The following is a 15,792-nucleotide window of genomic DNA, read 5'->3' as shown; positions in this document are numbered from 1 at the left end:
TGTGGCCGTGGATAGAATAATTACTGTGCTCCTCTGCAAGACTTTTCTTCTGAAGCTCTGAAATGATCGATTTTTGTCTTATTCTGTCACCTACGAGGATGTCTGGACCAGGTACCGAAATGAGGGATTATTAATGCACACACTTCATGTTAAATTCCACCTGTCGCAGGATAGGACAGTTCATTGACTTTATTTAGATTATGAACTCTCACTCTGCATCGTAACAGTCTTTAAACATCCAAGGCTGTGGTCATTATCTGAGGAACAACATGCTGCTCCACTATGAGTGTCCCAGTCGTAGGTGAGTGTCCCAGTCTTAGGGGTGAGTCCCAAATCGCACCATATTCCCTACAAAGTGCACTACATTTGACCAGGCCCTGGTCAAAAGTAGTGCAGTATGTCTGAGCGCTAGATAGCCCTGAGTGTACAAAACATTAAGAACACCTACTCTTCCCATGACATAGACTGACCAGGTGAATCCAGGTGAAAGCTTTGATGTCATTTGTTAAATCTTCTTCAATCAGTCTAGATGAAGGTGAATGTGTACCACTCAGAGGATGAATGGGCAATACAAAAAATTGTAAGTGCATTTGAACAGGGTATGGTAGCCAACTTGACACACCAAGGGGGAGGGGGGTGCAACTCGCTATTAGAAAGGTGATCCTAATGTTCGTATAATAATAATAACCATTTGTATCCAAAGCAACTAACAGTCGTGTGCATACATCTTATCACTCTCACTCATAGCATCTGTACTGAACCTCAAAGGAACACACACGCTGCCAAAGCATCCATACTAACTTCAAAGGCAGAGAAAGACCTATGACCTACTTAATTTATTGTGACAGATGGTCCTTATAGTTGGCTGCTGTGTGACTTTCTACTGGTACCTTCTATATGACACAAACACATTACCATTTGGAGATACAGTATGTCTAATTGCATAAGGAATGTAGGGTCAGTTATATACAGGGATTAACATGAAGGTGTGAAAGGCCAGGAGTATTTTACGATTGCCTGAAGATGGTCAGTTGAATAAGCTATGGAGACCACTTGCAGAGAACTTTCAGGACCTGTTGTAGTTGCCTCAATAAGTTTACATAGAAACCAGACAGACACTGAGGCAGGATGTTAGTGATAGCTCTTTATTTGGACTAATACAATAAATACTGGGAAAAACAAACTAGAAAAGGAACACATTGTCAATTCCCTCCTTTTTACTGCAGCCAATCACCATGCTCAAATTAAAGCCACCTGACTCTTCATAGACCTGATTAGAAGTCTCAGAGGTCAGGTCAGTCTGGTGCATTCTGCGATTGGACCCCTGATCTTGAAGGACCTTCAGGGGTCAGCAAAGGTCATGGGAGTCAAAAACAGCTAAAGGTAGATAGTTGCCTCGTAACCACAGTTCTAGGATCAGATTATCCTGCTCACAGTCCAAACATGAACCATTAGGTGGACAGTAAAATATATGTTCCTGGACCAGTGGTTAGAGGTAAATTCTACCTACTCCTCAACAAGGCCGTTCTTCAGGTCAATGATTCCACACCCAACGGCACCTGCATTCTGACATGACATCACAAACAAAATGGAAGCTTGGACAAACTACTACTTTTTCAGTGAGACAGTGAATCGGATCGTATTCAGTGGGCACTAAATGGGAGAAAATGTTTCGGAACACGAAGATACGAGCTGAATTTATCCAATAAAGAACCCTCATTTTAGTTTGCAAAGCCTTTTACTCCATTGTGCCCTCCTGAACACCATAGATTTCACATAACAGTATTTGGGTAGTGCCATAGCAATGAAACATCATTTGTCTATTTCCTTTCAAACAAGTGCCAAAGCGTTTTGAAGCATTGCATGTGGACAGCAGTAATATTCAAAACATTAGTCTTATGTAACAATATTTCAGGAATGTTAGAACGTTTTGAAGGAACATTGAAGGAAATTAAAAACAAGGTTAATTGTATGATTAGTAATCCATTGTAGCCAGTTACATAGAACAGCATACATTTTTAAAACAGCAGCAATTTAAATGACTTTTTTGTCAAAGAAGCCAAGATCATAGAAATGTGACCTGTAGATATCCAATCAGTCCTCTTAAAAGGTGTACTCACACAGGAAAGGCAACACACCCAGATCTAAACCCAGAAGAATACTGTTGTTTTCAAAAAGTATTTCAGTTCTTAAATGGAAAGACAGATACAGGGAGTCTTATTTCCAGTAAACAGCTGAATAGTTCAAAAGTTATTAACTTGATCAAATATGGTGTCAGATACTTTTAGCCATTTTCCTGCGTGTTGCTACAGTAACCCCTTTAGTTCTCATGTTGGGAAGTCTAATGCATTTCTCTGTGTGAACCTACCTTAAGATCAGTGTAACAATACTACAGTCACTGCAAACAACATTGAAATCAACAAAAATAGGGATCATAACTTATGACCAATGCTGGTAAACAAACCCTTTTATACAAAACAACCCCCAAACAAAGACAACCATGTAACAATGGTTTCCTCCTAAGCCAATGTCACTTGGTAACAGGTACAAAGCTTGAACAGGTGTTAGACAGGTGAGACAGGAGGCTATGTACACATGGAATAGTCTGCATCATTAGGGCACTGCTAGGGTTTGGCATAAGATAAAACATGCACGCATGTGCATAGGTAGAGGGTCCGAGTCCACACACACACACCTTTATTACCAAGTTCACGAAACACCCTTTAGCAGACTGGTGGGTTGAACAGTATCATAACAACAGCTAGGTAGGTTATCTAGGGCTAGGCTACAGTCAGTGGGCAACACAGCCAGGCTCACATGCTAGGCTAGCTATAGGGTTGAGCCAGCACATTTACAGTTGTAGCAGGATTGATTACCAGTACAGAGTTGAGCATCTAACTTTATTCTACCATTCCAAACATGATAAAGACACAAGATTTAAAAAAAATTACAAATAAAAGAGAGCGAGGACCTTATTGGTAGAGCACAAACATACAGCACGTTGTTTGTTCCCATGGGAACATACCCTGTGGCAGCGAGCTAAGAGCTTTGGGATAGGAGAAGTTGGTGCTATTGGGGGAGAGGGCTGGGAAGGGCGGGACTGGTCTAACCCTCCCGGGCACTGACGCGTGGCTCGGCCAATGAGCTATGGATGATGCTACTAATAGACTCCACCCCCTCTCCTTCTAGGAAGCTGCGGTGGTCTCCCTCGATGACGTGGACCGACACCTTACCATCACACACCTGAAGAGGAACAAAGCCTGTTATTATAGCAGTGTGTGCGTGCGCGTGTTCATGCGTGTTGGTGTATACCCACCTCGCTCAGTTTGTAGTCAGCCCCCAGGTTGTCTCCGTAGTCGCTGCTGGCCTTGGCGCGGAGCAGGGTGACGTTGCCGTGGTATTTGGTTGCCGGGACGTAACCGTCGGCAGCCTTGAGTTTGTAGTAGAAGGTGGCGGCAGCGAATCGCAGGGAGTCTTTACTGACGTTCTTATGGCTGGAGGTGATGAGGTCCACCGCCATGTTGACACGGGCCTTCAGATCAGACAGAGGGAGGAGGGTCTCCAACAACTAGACAGAGAGCGAGCGAGAGAGGAGAGGTAAAAGAGGCAGAACAAGAAATGTGAGAATTATACATTGAACCAGACTCAAGTATAATGTTAGTTTAATATTATGCCATAGCCAGTGAGTACAGGCCATTATCTGCGGTTGTGAAGTGTTGTACCTTGTTGTACTCGATGCCAGTGAACTGCTGGATGAAAGCACACAGCGCTTCAGTCTCTGCCTCAGACTCTTTACCAGGGGTCAGCTTGGATTTGTAGCTCTGAAAGGCAAATAGAACACAAACATCAGGTTAACGCTACACATGACCCTACGGTTAGTTCTGAGTTGACTGACTCTTTTCAAGTAGAGTTCACTGTGAAGGAACTGAGTACGAGGATGTGTGTATGTGTCAGAGTACATGTGCATTCCTGCGTAACCTCTCATCTGTGTGTGTGTGTGTGTGTGTGTGTCAGTATGTACAGACACATGCGTATCACCGGTGTGTGTGTGAGTATCAATATGCCTGCATAAGGTCTCACCTGTGTGTAAGCGGCGACGTAGGAGTGTGATCCGTCGAAGAGGAAGAGGTAGTCTACGGTTCTACCCTGGGCCTGCAGCTGAGAACACATCTCAAACGCCACGCAGGCCCCAAAGGAGTAGCCGGCAATCCGGTACGGACCCTCCGATTGCACCTACACAAATAAAACATAAGCACAGACCGTTATTTATAAAATCACTGTAATTATCTATCATGTATGTAAATACAAATGAAGTTGTTAGTATCTTTTTTACCTGACGTATACACTCCACATAGTATGTAGCCAGAGACTGTATACTGTCCAAAGGAGCAGCTAGAGAGATGGGGGGGATAGTTTCAGTCATTAAGATCAAGTTTACAACTTTAGAGAGAGTGTGGGACTGTATCAGTATGATTGCGAGAGAGAGAGAGCGGAGGGAGTTTGTTCCTGTGTGTGTACCTTTAGTGCACTGCAGGCCGTAGCAGGGCACACTGAGCTTGGCGGTGAGTGTGTGGAAGGCAGCGATGGAGCCCTCTATAGGGTGGACCAGAAACAGCGGGCGCTCAGCACTCTGCACCTCATTGAGACGTGAGACCGTGGGACCGTCTGGGTTGACCAGCATCAAACTGAGGTCCGACTCCAACAGAGAACGCACACCTCCCTTCTTCACTGGAGACTGACAGGACTCTGGAGAGAGGGAGAGAAAGCGCGAGAGAGAGAGAGGGAAAGAAAGAAGAGAGGGAAAGAAAGAAGAGAGAGAAAGGAGAGAGGGAAAGAAAGGAGAGGGAAAGAAAGGAGAGAAAGGAGAGAGGGAAAGAAAGCAGAGAGAGAGGGAAAGAAAGCATAGAGAGAGAGAGGGAAAGGAGAGAGAGGGAAAGGAGAGAGAGGGAAAGAAAGAAGAGAGGGAAAGGAGAGAGAGGAGAGAGAGGGAAAGGAGAGAGAAAGAGTACACGTAAGTCCATAACACACATACGCTTCCTAACTATACAAAGTCATTATTGCGTACAATGTTTGTGTATACACACACCTGCTGTTCCCGCTGGTTGGCTGGACAGCTCTCGGAGCTTGTTGATGGTGAGCTGTCGGATCTCCCTCATTGCCATGACGATGTCATAATCGCGCTCCAGTGTCTGACGCACCTCCACGCCCATCAGAGAGTCCAGACCCAGATCAGCCAATGAGGCGTCAGCATTTAGGCTGCTGACATCACGCACACCTGAAAAGGTTAGAGGGGACAGGGAAGAAATAACCAGGGAGTCACACATGGAATGAAAACACCCAAACCAGCTTCAAATCTATTGATATAAACTGTGATGGGGTAACATCAGGAAGAATCTAGAGCGGGTTACATGGTGATGGAGGTATGGGTGATGAGGGACATCTCTCTCTTCCTCTAGTCTTATCCAGTATGTGAGCCACAGCCTCCACTAGGGGGATATACTACAAAGCAGGATCTATCAGTTAGCCAGCTACCTTGGATAAACAACCAGAAAAAACGACATATTTTCTGGTTCATTAACAAAGCTAAACTGACATACAAATGTGTTTTTGTTGTTCAGTCAATTAGATCATGCTCATTTTAAGCTAATCAAGGTTAGCTGGCATACTCCTTGATCCTGCTTTCTAGTACACCCCTCAGGTCTCTGTCTGGGGTTTGTTATAGGGTTAGTTGTATGGAGGTGTATGGGTGATGAGGGGTCTACCTAGTATATGAGCGACAGCCTCCACCAAGTCTCTCTGTCCTGTTCCTTCGCTCTTCACCACGCTCCTCTCTGCCAGCACGAAGCTCGACATCACCGGACGCCGCTCGCACAAGAAGCGGTCCAGCACCTCCAGACAGGAAGTGATGCGCTGCGGGAGAGTCCCGCCCACCACCACGTCGTTGCCGCCCATGGTCTCCAGGACAACGCCCACGTCGCCGATGGCGCCCCACTGGACGGCCAATCCGGGCAGGCCGTCGTGGCGTCGCTGCTCGCACACGCGCTCCATGGCGGAATTGGCGTAACCGTAGTTACTCTGGCCGGCGTTGCCGCGGCCGCAGCTCACAGAGGAGAAGGCTACAAAGTAGCTGAGGTCTGGACACAGCTTTCTGGTCACCCTGAGAAAGAGGAAGGAAAACCTTTGATTACCTCAGACTGCTTTTGGATTTTCTGTTCCTCCAAAACATTGGATATTGACAGATCCTTATAATGGAAAGACTGGTAAATCTCAGCAGAACTACAGAAATCACCAGGAGGAGTGATCTCTAAGCTAACTGCTACACCTGTGTGTATCGTCTTACCTGTCCAGGTGGAGGGTTCCGTTGTATTTGGGTTTGTTGACATCCAGGAACAGCTGAGGAGTCAGATTTTCCAGCATGCCATCCTTCAACACCTGGTACACATACAGACAGGAGAAAAAGACAGGTGAGAGACGCAGGTGAGAAAGAGAAAGCGAGAGAGAGGTGGGAGACGCAGGAGAGAGAGAGAGGTGAAAATAAAAAGCAACAGTGTACAGGTGGGTGGGGGGCATTACCATGGCGAGGTGGAAGACTCCTCCCACAGGCCCCAGCCTGCAGGCCTCGTTGATGAGTCGCTCCGCCCCCTCCTGGGTGCTGACATCACTGGTGGACACCAGCACCTGCACACCCATCCCCTGCCACTCACGCACGCGCTTCGCCTGGTAACCTAGCAACGTGAACCGACATTAACAAAAGTGACTGGACTGTCACAAACAACAAGTGTGCAGCTAATGTAACACCACAATGGCTTTGCTGGTGTGCTACAATACAGCACATGTAAAAATGTGCAAGTACAAGTCAAAGTTCTGAGTTCTTGTCTCTTACCGTTGCGGATGCCCGATCTGGAGGTGAGCACCAGTTTGCGGGCGCCTCGCTCCGTCAGCCAATGAGCGAGTTCCAAGCCGAAGCCGCCCAGTCCCCCGGTGATGATATAAGAGTGGGAAGCAGGGCAGAAGGTACGGCAGATGGCGGGGAGGGAGAGGGGTGAGCCCACCGCCTGAGTACCACCACCCTTCTCCTCTGAACGCACCTAGAGATACACATTTACATTTTAGTGATTTAGCAGACAATTAGAGGTTAAGTGCCTTGCCTAGATTTTTCAACCAGCAAGCTTTCGGTTACTTGCCCAACGCTCTTAACCGCTAGGCTACCTGCCACCACGTCAGACAAAACACACACCGAGTGAATTGTAATAAACCGTCATGTATCAAGAGTATAATAAGTGGCAATAACAGTGTTATAATAAATGATGAACCGGTCTAAAAGAGAGAGTTGAGGAGATAGTAAAAGCTGTGTTTTGTGAGGGAGAAAAAGAAAGCGTGAACGAAGAGGGGGAGTTGTTGAGTAAGTGACCTGTAGCAGGACTTTGCCGATGTGTTTTCCCTGGGCCATGTATCTGAAAGCCTCCTCCACCTGGTCTCTCTCAAACACCGTAGTCCTCAGTGGCTTGACTACACCTCCCACAATGCCCCCCTTCAGCAGCTGGGACACCTCCTCCCACTCCCTGTTCCCCTCCTCAAACAGGGCGTCCAATAGGATCCCATGGAACGCCACATTCTTCAGGAAGACAGCCATACCTAAGGGTAACAGGGACTCATGTCAGACATTAGAACAGCTGCAGTGGCACAGTGAGTCGGACACAAAATGGCTCCCATGGAGAGCAGTTGCAGTGCTGTGTACTGACCCAGAGGGGAGTTGTTGGACAGGTCGTATTTGCCGATCTCCAGGAAGCGTCCGTGTCGAGCCAGACAGCGAAGACTGGCCTGCAGCTTCTCCTCAGCCAGGGAGTTCAACACCATATCCACTCCTACAGACAGGGTACATAAGAACATGTGAGTTAGTGTGAGAGGTGTATCATGCTGTATAGTTATTTCGTGTGTTTGAGTGAGGCAAGTTTGGATAGGAGCTGATATTTAAAGTGTGTCTGACCTTTTCCCTGTGTGTGTAGCAGGACGTGCTGTTCGAAGGTGGCATCTCTAGAGTTGGCAAAGGACTCAGAGGTGAGCTGGGGGAAACGCTCCTGTAGGTAGGCACGCTTCTCTGCTGAACCTGAGACAAAGAACACAAAAGACGGGTTACAGAGAAACATCTACGGCTAAATGCACTGACAATTCTGACATTAACAGGCCGAGTGTGTGTGTACCTACAGGTCTCTGGTACTCACCAACAGTAGTGAAGACCCTACAGCGCTGGCTGAGTGCAATGGCGATGGCAGCCTGGCCGACGCCCCCTGATCCTGAGTGGATGAGAACACTCTCCCCTGGGCGGAGCCTGCCTCGGACCACCAGGGAATAGTAGGCTGTGGCGTAGACCACCGGTACCGACGCTGCCTGCTCCAGGGTCCTAGAGAGAGGGATGGAGAGAGCGAGAGAGAACATAAGTTACTTACAACAATAACTAAGTCATAAAGCTAGACGTCAACAAAGGGGAATACTACAAACCAGGATCTAACTTACAGAAATATATCTTTACTTTTCCCCCCCGAAGTATACACTTGAAATGGGCATGGTCTAATCGACAACAACCAAACACACATAAATAAGTTTAGCTTTAATAGTTATTTCTGGTTGTTTATAAAAGTTAGCCGGCAAACTCATTTATCCTGGTTTGTAGTACGCTCCTCAGTGGACATACCCCTCAGTCTGTTAGTCAAGATCCCAAAACAGTCTCCCTACGAGGTCGTTTGTGGCTCTGGGCCTGTATTCACAAAATATAGGAATGCTGATCTAGGATCAGTTCCCCCCTTTTATTCATTATTATTTTGAAAGGCAAAACTGATCGTAGATAAGTACTTTTACTCAAATGCACTACATAATGTAGGGAATAGGGTGTGATTTGGGGTAGTCGCATTGTTTTACCAGCCATCTGGGATGTCCCAGAGGAAGCGTGTGTCAGCGTCAACGCAGGTGGCCAGGCCTTTAGCAGGCAGCAGCCCCATCACACGCCGACCGCTGGGGTCACGACCCGAGAACTCCATACCCAACATGCACTGCTGTAGGGCCAGGTCACCTACAGAGGGAAATCAGATGTGTGTGTAAAAGAGAGAGAGTGCATGAGTGTTCATTACTGGTATAGCTTCAGAGGCAGTTTCCTAGAGGACATGTCTGTGTGCGTCTCTGTGTGTGTGCGTCTCTGTGTCTCTGTGTGTGTGTGTGTGTGTGTGTGTCTCTGTGTGTGTGTGTGTGTGTGTGTCTCTGTGTGTGTGTGTGTGTGTGTGTGTCTCTGTGTGTGTGTGTGTGTGTCTCTGTGTGTCTCTGTGTGTGTGTCTCTGTGTCTCTGTGTGTGTGTGTGTCTCTGTGTGTGTGTGTGTGTGTGTGTCTCTGTGTGTGTGTGTGTGTGTGTGTGTCTCTGTGTGTGTGTGTGTGTGTCTCTGTGTGTGTGTGTGTGTGTGTCTGTGTATGTCTGTGTGTGTGTATGTCTCTGTGTGTGTGTGTGTGTGTGTGTATGTCTCTGTGTGTGTGTGTGTGTGTGTGTCTGTGTATGTCTGTGTGTGTGTATGTCTCTGTGTGTGTGTGTGTGTGTGTGTGTGTCTGTGTGTGTGTGTGTGTGTGTCTCTGTGTGTGTGTGTGTGTGTGTCTCTGTGTGTGTGTGTGTCTCTGTGTGTGTGTGTGTGTGTGTGTGTGTGTGTGTCTGTGTGTGTGTGTGTGTGTGTGTGTGTGTGTCTCTGTGTGTGTGTGTGTGTCTCTGTGTGTGTGTGTGTGTGTGTGTCTGTGTGTGTGTCTCTGTGTGTGTGTGTGTGTGTCTCTGTGTGTGTGTGTGTGTGTCTCTGTGTGTGTGTGTGTGTCTCTGTGTGTGTGTGTTCTTTACCTGGGATGGCGTCCGGTGGCAGTTTCCCGGTGGCCAGCATGATGTCTCTGAAGTTGAGGGAGCTGTAGTAGACGCGACACAGCTGCACATGGGGGCTGCTCGCCACAAAATGGCGGAGGGGCGAGGCGATCCAACGCAGCGAGGAGAGGTCACCCCGGGTCAACACGTTAACGTAAGCCTGCTCTGTCAACTCCTCACTCAGATCTGAGGAGAGAGCGAGAAAGGAGAGAGAGAGAGAGAGAGGTATTAAGCTTTGCAGCATGATCAACAGAAGATTAGGAATCCATTATTGTCCAAGATGAACGTTTTAAATCAGCATATTCTTGACCCTGGGGCTAGTCTGTGACTATCAGCTATTTTAGTGTTTATCATTAGGGAAGCACTTTCTTTTCACTGCAATTTTATCATCAAACTGAATGTGTGAAAGTTCTCTCAAGATTTCACATTGGGTGTAACTTTTGAGATCTTGCTAAGGCAAGAACAAGAGAGGGAAGATGGTGGTGTGGTTGTCGTACCCTGAGAGATGAGCTGGTGTCTGAACACTCCCCAGTGTCCATCCCTGAACACGTTCATACACAGGTCTCCCTCCAGCACAGACCGCATGGAATTATGGGCAGGCTGCAGGGTGGGCGCCGCAGAAGACTCACACAGGTTGGATACAAATGCACACCTGGAGAGAGAGAATAGAGAAGTACAGCATTAGTCTGATTCACAGCCTATCCGAGAGCAAGATGGAGCGATTACCTTACTAATATATACTACTGTGCTTTTAAAACTGCTAATACCAATCCAATCCTTTCAGATCAAGTGTCAAGGGGAAGAGGAAGGGCCATGGTTTTTTTTTCAGACCAGGCTTTAGTCTCACCGTATGCGGCTGCCCCCGGGCTCCTGGCGTAGACAGTTGACCATGCCCACCACCCCAGAGTGGCCCTGGGTAGCAGTCAGCCAGACCGGAGAGTCGGAGGGCTCGGCCAAAGTCGCCTGGGGGGGGGGGGAGAAAGTTATAAGGGCTTATAAGCACTTATTAAGGAGTTATTAACACAGACAGACGTTTCCCTCACCTTGAGTGTGTCCACCCACTGGTAGTCCATGCTGTCCACAGGCAGGAAGATGGGCAGTTTGCTGGGTAACCGACGGCGACACAAGAATAAGGCAGAGCCATAAAAGGACTTCCTGACAGCCACCAAGTTGAGAGATGCATCAGAGAAGGCTTTCTCCCACTCAGTCTAGAGAAGAGAACAATGACAGGATTAGACATCATAGGTAATAAAATGTTGTCACAAATGAGACTATATGTATGGGCAGTTTATGTATCCTCACTCACTAAACACTGACTGAAGCTAATAGTGTAATGTGTGGCCCTGCTTTAATATCTGAAGGGAAGCTGGGGGCTAAGGATTCATCTGGGTATCAGTTTTCCACTGCAGTGTAACTGACCTGGGAGAGCAGTCTCTGCTGGTTGTTCTGGCTGTCCTTGTAGGTGAGGAATGCCACCATCTCCCCCAGCGTCTCTCCCTTCAGCAGGGTGTGGAGCATCACAAAGCCCCCCTCCTTGGCCCCTGAGGCCAGGTTCCCCACCACCACCTCAGCCCCAGCTCCCAGGGGACCCCAGGCGTGGTTACACACCACCAGGTCGGCTCCACCGACTGCACCCCCGGGCACAGGGCCCTGCTGGGGGTCCCACTGGGCTGAGGTGACCCCCATGGCATCCAGGATGGTCTGGTGGGGGGTCAGGAGGTCGAGGGTAGTGGCAGTGGCGACGTAGTCGAGGCGGAGCATGGGCTGGATGTTAAGGAGGGGCACGGCACGGGAGAAGAGATGGCCGTCGTTGGAGAGGGCCTAAGGTGGGGCGAGACAGAGCAGGGGTTAGAGAGGAGGGCGAGAGAGCGCTCATGACCACTGATGTATCACATCTTTGTTCTCACCTCCAGGACTTTGATCTTCCCGGGGGTAGTGTTCTCCAGGGCTGTGTCCAGGCAGTGTCTGAGGGCTGGGCCATCCAGTAGGCCATGTAGCAGGGGGTCCTGGAGGAGACAACCCCTCTCCTTCTCAACAGTCTGCTCCAGCTCTGACCGCAGGTTACCGTTCAGCTCTAGACCACAAAGCAGGGACAGCAGCCGCAGCAAGCCAGGCTCAGCGGGCTCAGGGCTGGGGACAGCAGGGCTAGACACCCCCCCTAGACCAGGGATGGAGAGCTTAACGCCATGAGGAGCCAGCTTCTTCTGCAGCTTGTGGATCAGACCTGGAGAGATGCATGAACCAAGGGTCAGACAGAGGGTAATCAATTTAGTACTATGGCCTTTTAGACTAACAAAATGTGAAGTAAGATCTGCCTTTCTTTGACATTAGATTTGCAACTTTTCTGTTTACATTGTCCTTACATGTCGTGACACCGTCATTCCTTTGAATGTGTTGTAGAAAGAGAGAATACAAAGAGATTGCTACCTATTATTAAAAAATGTTAACTGATTTTAAACATTGAATCTGAAAGCAAAATTACTTCCCACTGTCTGGATGATAAAGGTAGCCAACAAACATGAACTCTAACCTTTGCAGTTCTTGAGCTGGTCTCCCAGCTTCTCATTGGCTGACAGGCATTCTGTCTCTAGGTAGGGCACAAACAAAAACTCCTCCAGGGTGGGCGGGCTCTGTTGCTGTTGGCGACGCGGTGCCACCGTGGCGTGGAGACCACAGATCTGCACTCCTCCAGCAACAATGTTGTCAAGGCAACGGTTGACATGGACGGCCACGGCTAGGTGATGGAGAAAAGGTAGAAAAACAGTTAAAAAAATTAAACCGCATCCTTAAGTGAGTCAAGTGTGTGTTTGTGGTGGGCCTGTGTACATGTTTTATTTCAATACCTTTCTCACCCTCTCCGTATTCAGTGACCCTCTCCTGGTGGACGGTGGGGTCGACACACACAGAGCGGATCCGCGTTGGCAGGCGAAGGCTGCGTCCTGATAGGCCAACCACGATCATCTGCAGCATGGTGTCCAGGAAGGTCACCCAGTTACCAGTCCACTGCAGCTTCCCACTGTCACCTACAGCCAGAGACAAGGATGGAGCAGGGTCAGAGGGAAACCAGTCAACCAATAACTGAGGAAAATAACTTATAGTACAATCTACAACTAGCCACCTTAGTTGCTACCCAGTATTAAGAGGCTATTTCATAAAGAGGTTCACAATGGTTTAACTTTTTCTCACACACACCTGCATTGTTGGACTCCAGGATGCCCTGGAAAGTCTTGCCGTAGTCGTAACCGCGGAGACGGAGCTCCTTGTAGATGTCATGGGCTGTCAGCCGCAGTTTGGGGTCACCATCATCCCCGGTGACAGGCTTACCAATCTCAGAGTGGAATGAGTCCAGAGCAGCGTCCTCCAGAATGCTCACCTTGCCTGCACAGACAGAGAGAAGTATGGGATAGGTGACTGACTGAGGAGGACCAAGGAGAAAGCATGTAGAGTTTATAGTCTGTATTACTACGTCATAGACCTTGAATGGTTGTATATACTAGTTGCTATTTAAGCATTAAGGCCAGAGGGGGTGTGGTATATGACCAATATACCACGGCTAAGGGCTGTTCTGATGCGCGAAGCAACGCGGAGTGCCTGGACACAGCCCTTAGCCGTGGTATATTGGCAATATACCACAAACGCCCGAGGTGGCTTATTGCGATTATAAACCGGTTACCAACGTAATTAGAGCAGTAAAAAATAAAATAATAATTGTCATACCCATGGTACAGTCTGATATACCACGGCTGTCAGCCAATCAGCACTCAGGGCTCTAACCACCCAGTTTATAATATGTAACAGATTGAATGAGTCTATATACACTAGCTATTACCATGTAACAGAGCACATAGAAACCATCCTTTACATATCAAACATTTATCTCGGATGCTTATAGGAGAGTATACAATATGCGTACCACTGACAGCCAGGCTGCCATTCTCAGAGACCTCAAATCGACTGGTGGCGGGCATGAGACGCACCTCCAACTGGACTGAACCTGACAGCGAGGGGAAGGAGTAAGAGAGAAAAGGGAGCGAGACAAAGCACATTGAAGAAAGGTCATAAATGAACCACAGTAAAAGATTGTCAACCCAAATAGACACCCTTGATGTGACAGACAACCAATGATCAAACTCTTCCCCTCCCTTCACCGTTCGTCCCTCCCTCACCGGTCTTGGGTAAGATGGTGGCCCTGTGGATGGTGACGTCCTCGAAGGTGACAGGGGTGGTTTCCATGACAACGCCGAGGCTCCTCATCAGGGTCCTCCAGGCCAGTACCAGATAACCCGTCGCCGGGTACAGGACACGCCCGTCGATGCAGTGGCCAATCATATAGTAGTCTGGAGAGTCTGGGTTGATGTCTGGGGGGAGAGATCAACTATGTTATTGTCTGTGTGGGTGTGTGTATTCTGTGTCTATACTGTATCAGTGTGCCAAGAGTATGCAAAGCTTTCACCAAGGGAAAGTGTGGCTACATTGAAGAATCTCAAATGTAAAATATATTTTGATTTGTTTAACACTTTTTGGTTACTACATGATTCCATATGCGTTATGTCATAGTTTTGATATCTCCACTATTATTCTACAATGTAGAAAATAGTAAAAATAAAGAAAAACCCTTGAATGAGTAGGTGTGTCCAAACTTTTGACTGGTACTGTATGTCTCTCACCAATGTTATAGATGGTAGCTGAGGTGGACCCTCCAGAACCAGCAGGGAAGTCCTCAGCCTTGGGTACATCCCAGGTCTGGGTGTGGTCCCACTGCACCAGGGGGGAGATCAGAGGGGTGCCCACAGGCACCGGGTACTCCACACATGGGTACAGCTGCTTATTGTCCACGTTGATCCTGGACACAAAGGAGAGATGCTTGGTATTGAGACATCTGACCCAAATATAGCTTTTTGACATGCATGTTTTAGCTTGTACTAGGGGCTAACAAAGATCATAAGAGTAAAAGAATGGCAAAGTAAGGTGTGAAGGCCATTTTGCAGTATTGGGAAAATAATATGCACAACACCAGTTAAAGCTGTGTGTTTAAGCTAAAGTAGGTTGAGAATAGAATCAGTTGCATAATGATGACATCATCAGAGGCGTGGCGTGTCAGCAGCAGGTACTGACCCGTTCATGTAGACCTTGCCAATGTGAGAGAGGAAGAACTCCAGGTTGTTGGCATGGCCTCTCCTCATCAGGGGCAGGATGGAACACGTGGGCTTCAGGCTGCGCTTCAGGATCGCCTGCAGGGGGAGACAGAGCAAGGTTACACACAGTAATGATGACAAGTATGCTGCATTTTTGTCAGAGGTTGGTGTGTGTGTGTTTCTAAGAGGAGAAAATTGTCACAGTGGCACTGTGTGTTTGTGTATTCACAGCAGTAGTGTGTGTGTGTGTGTTTCTTGCGGCTCCCGAGTGGCGCAGCGGTCTCTTAAATAAGAATTTGTTCTTAACTGACTTGCCTAGTAAAATAAAGGTAAAAACAAATAGCCTGTGTGAGCAGTGTGTGGTGCGGTCTTGAACCCCACAGTCTTATCAGGCCATCCTATGTTTGTGTGTGTTTCTACATTCTGTGTATACTAACCTGCAGCAGTGCATGTGGTGCTATCTCTACCACCACAGCGTTATCAGGCACCAGGCTCAGGCCCTCCTGGAAGAGGACAGGGCTGACCAGGTTATTACAATGGTAATCTGCTGAGGAGTACAGAGCCAGCGGGCTGTCCCAGTCCTTCTGGGGGATAGATGTACTGATCCACCTGGCAGATCTCTGCTTAGGCTCCTTGATCACCTACAAAGAGAGTGGAGATGGAGATTCAGTATATTTGGCAGATGACTTGAAATTCAAATTCCCAGGCAGGTGGAAAGCAGTCTGTTTTTTCAATTCATGCATTTAGTTTCAATTCCCTATCTGAATTGAAAAG

General features: G+C 48.0%; 1 protein-coding gene across 2 annotated transcripts in view; it reads right to left on the bottom strand.

Moving 5' to 3' along the window:
• Window positions 1-1,124: 1,124 nt before the first annotated feature.
• The window catches only part of LOC139580674 (fatty acid synthase-like), a 31,041-nt gene continuing 16,373 nt past the window's right edge, over window positions 1,125-15,792 (bottom strand). Inside the window, exons 14-43 of one of the 2 annotated variants that reach the window (XM_071409571.1) lie at window positions 15,456-15,659; window positions 14,999-15,114; window positions 14,551-14,726; window positions 14,050-14,241; window positions 13,797-13,877; window positions 13,076-13,261; window positions 12,736-12,906; window positions 12,414-12,617; window positions 11,791-12,107; window positions 11,303-11,704; window positions 10,927-11,091; window positions 10,731-10,846; window positions 10,381-10,535; window positions 9,866-10,069; window positions 8,917-9,067; window positions 8,223-8,401; window positions 7,988-8,107; window positions 7,743-7,865; window positions 7,412-7,635; window positions 6,884-7,088; window positions 6,574-6,725; window positions 6,341-6,432; window positions 5,763-6,157; window positions 5,087-5,275; window positions 4,519-4,746; window positions 4,334-4,392; window positions 4,081-4,233; window positions 3,723-3,821; window positions 3,317-3,568; window positions 1,125-3,243 (exon numbers count right to left, since the gene is read on the bottom strand). In XM_071409571.1, the coding sequence (XP_071265672.1) occupies window positions 3,106-3,243; window positions 3,317-3,568; window positions 3,723-3,821; window positions 4,081-4,233; window positions 4,334-4,392; window positions 4,519-4,746; window positions 5,087-5,275; window positions 5,763-6,157; window positions 6,341-6,432; window positions 6,574-6,725; window positions 6,884-7,088; window positions 7,412-7,635; window positions 7,743-7,865; window positions 7,988-8,107; window positions 8,223-8,401; window positions 8,917-9,067; window positions 9,866-10,069; window positions 10,381-10,535; window positions 10,731-10,846; window positions 10,927-11,091; window positions 11,303-11,704; window positions 11,791-12,107; window positions 12,414-12,617; window positions 12,736-12,906; window positions 13,076-13,261; window positions 13,797-13,877; window positions 14,050-14,241; window positions 14,551-14,726; window positions 14,999-15,114; window positions 15,456-15,659 (5,448 nt within the window). In that variant the 3' untranslated portion in view covers window positions 1,125-3,105. Of the gene's footprint in view, window positions 3,244-3,316; window positions 3,569-3,722; window positions 3,822-4,080; window positions 4,234-4,333; window positions 4,393-4,518; window positions 4,747-5,086; window positions 5,276-5,762; window positions 6,158-6,340; window positions 6,433-6,573; window positions 6,726-6,883; window positions 7,089-7,411; window positions 7,636-7,742; window positions 7,866-7,987; window positions 8,108-8,222; window positions 8,402-8,916; window positions 9,068-9,865; window positions 10,070-10,380; window positions 10,536-10,730; window positions 10,847-10,926; window positions 11,092-11,302; window positions 11,705-11,790; window positions 12,108-12,413; window positions 12,618-12,726; window positions 12,907-13,075; window positions 13,262-13,796; window positions 13,878-14,049; window positions 14,242-14,550; window positions 14,727-14,998; window positions 15,115-15,455; window positions 15,660-15,792 lie in introns of both variants that reach the window. The other variant, XM_071409570.1, reaches the window with a different exon arrangement.

The sequence above is a fragment of the Salvelinus alpinus genome, chromosome 7 (assembly GCF_045679555.1).
Source record: "Salvelinus alpinus chromosome 7, SLU_Salpinus.1, whole genome shotgun sequence".
Taxonomy (NCBI): Eukaryota; Metazoa; Chordata; class Actinopteri; order Salmoniformes; family Salmonidae; genus Salvelinus; species Salvelinus alpinus.
Note: the sequence above shows the minus strand (reverse complement) of the source record. Positions and strands in the feature narration are given on the sequence as shown.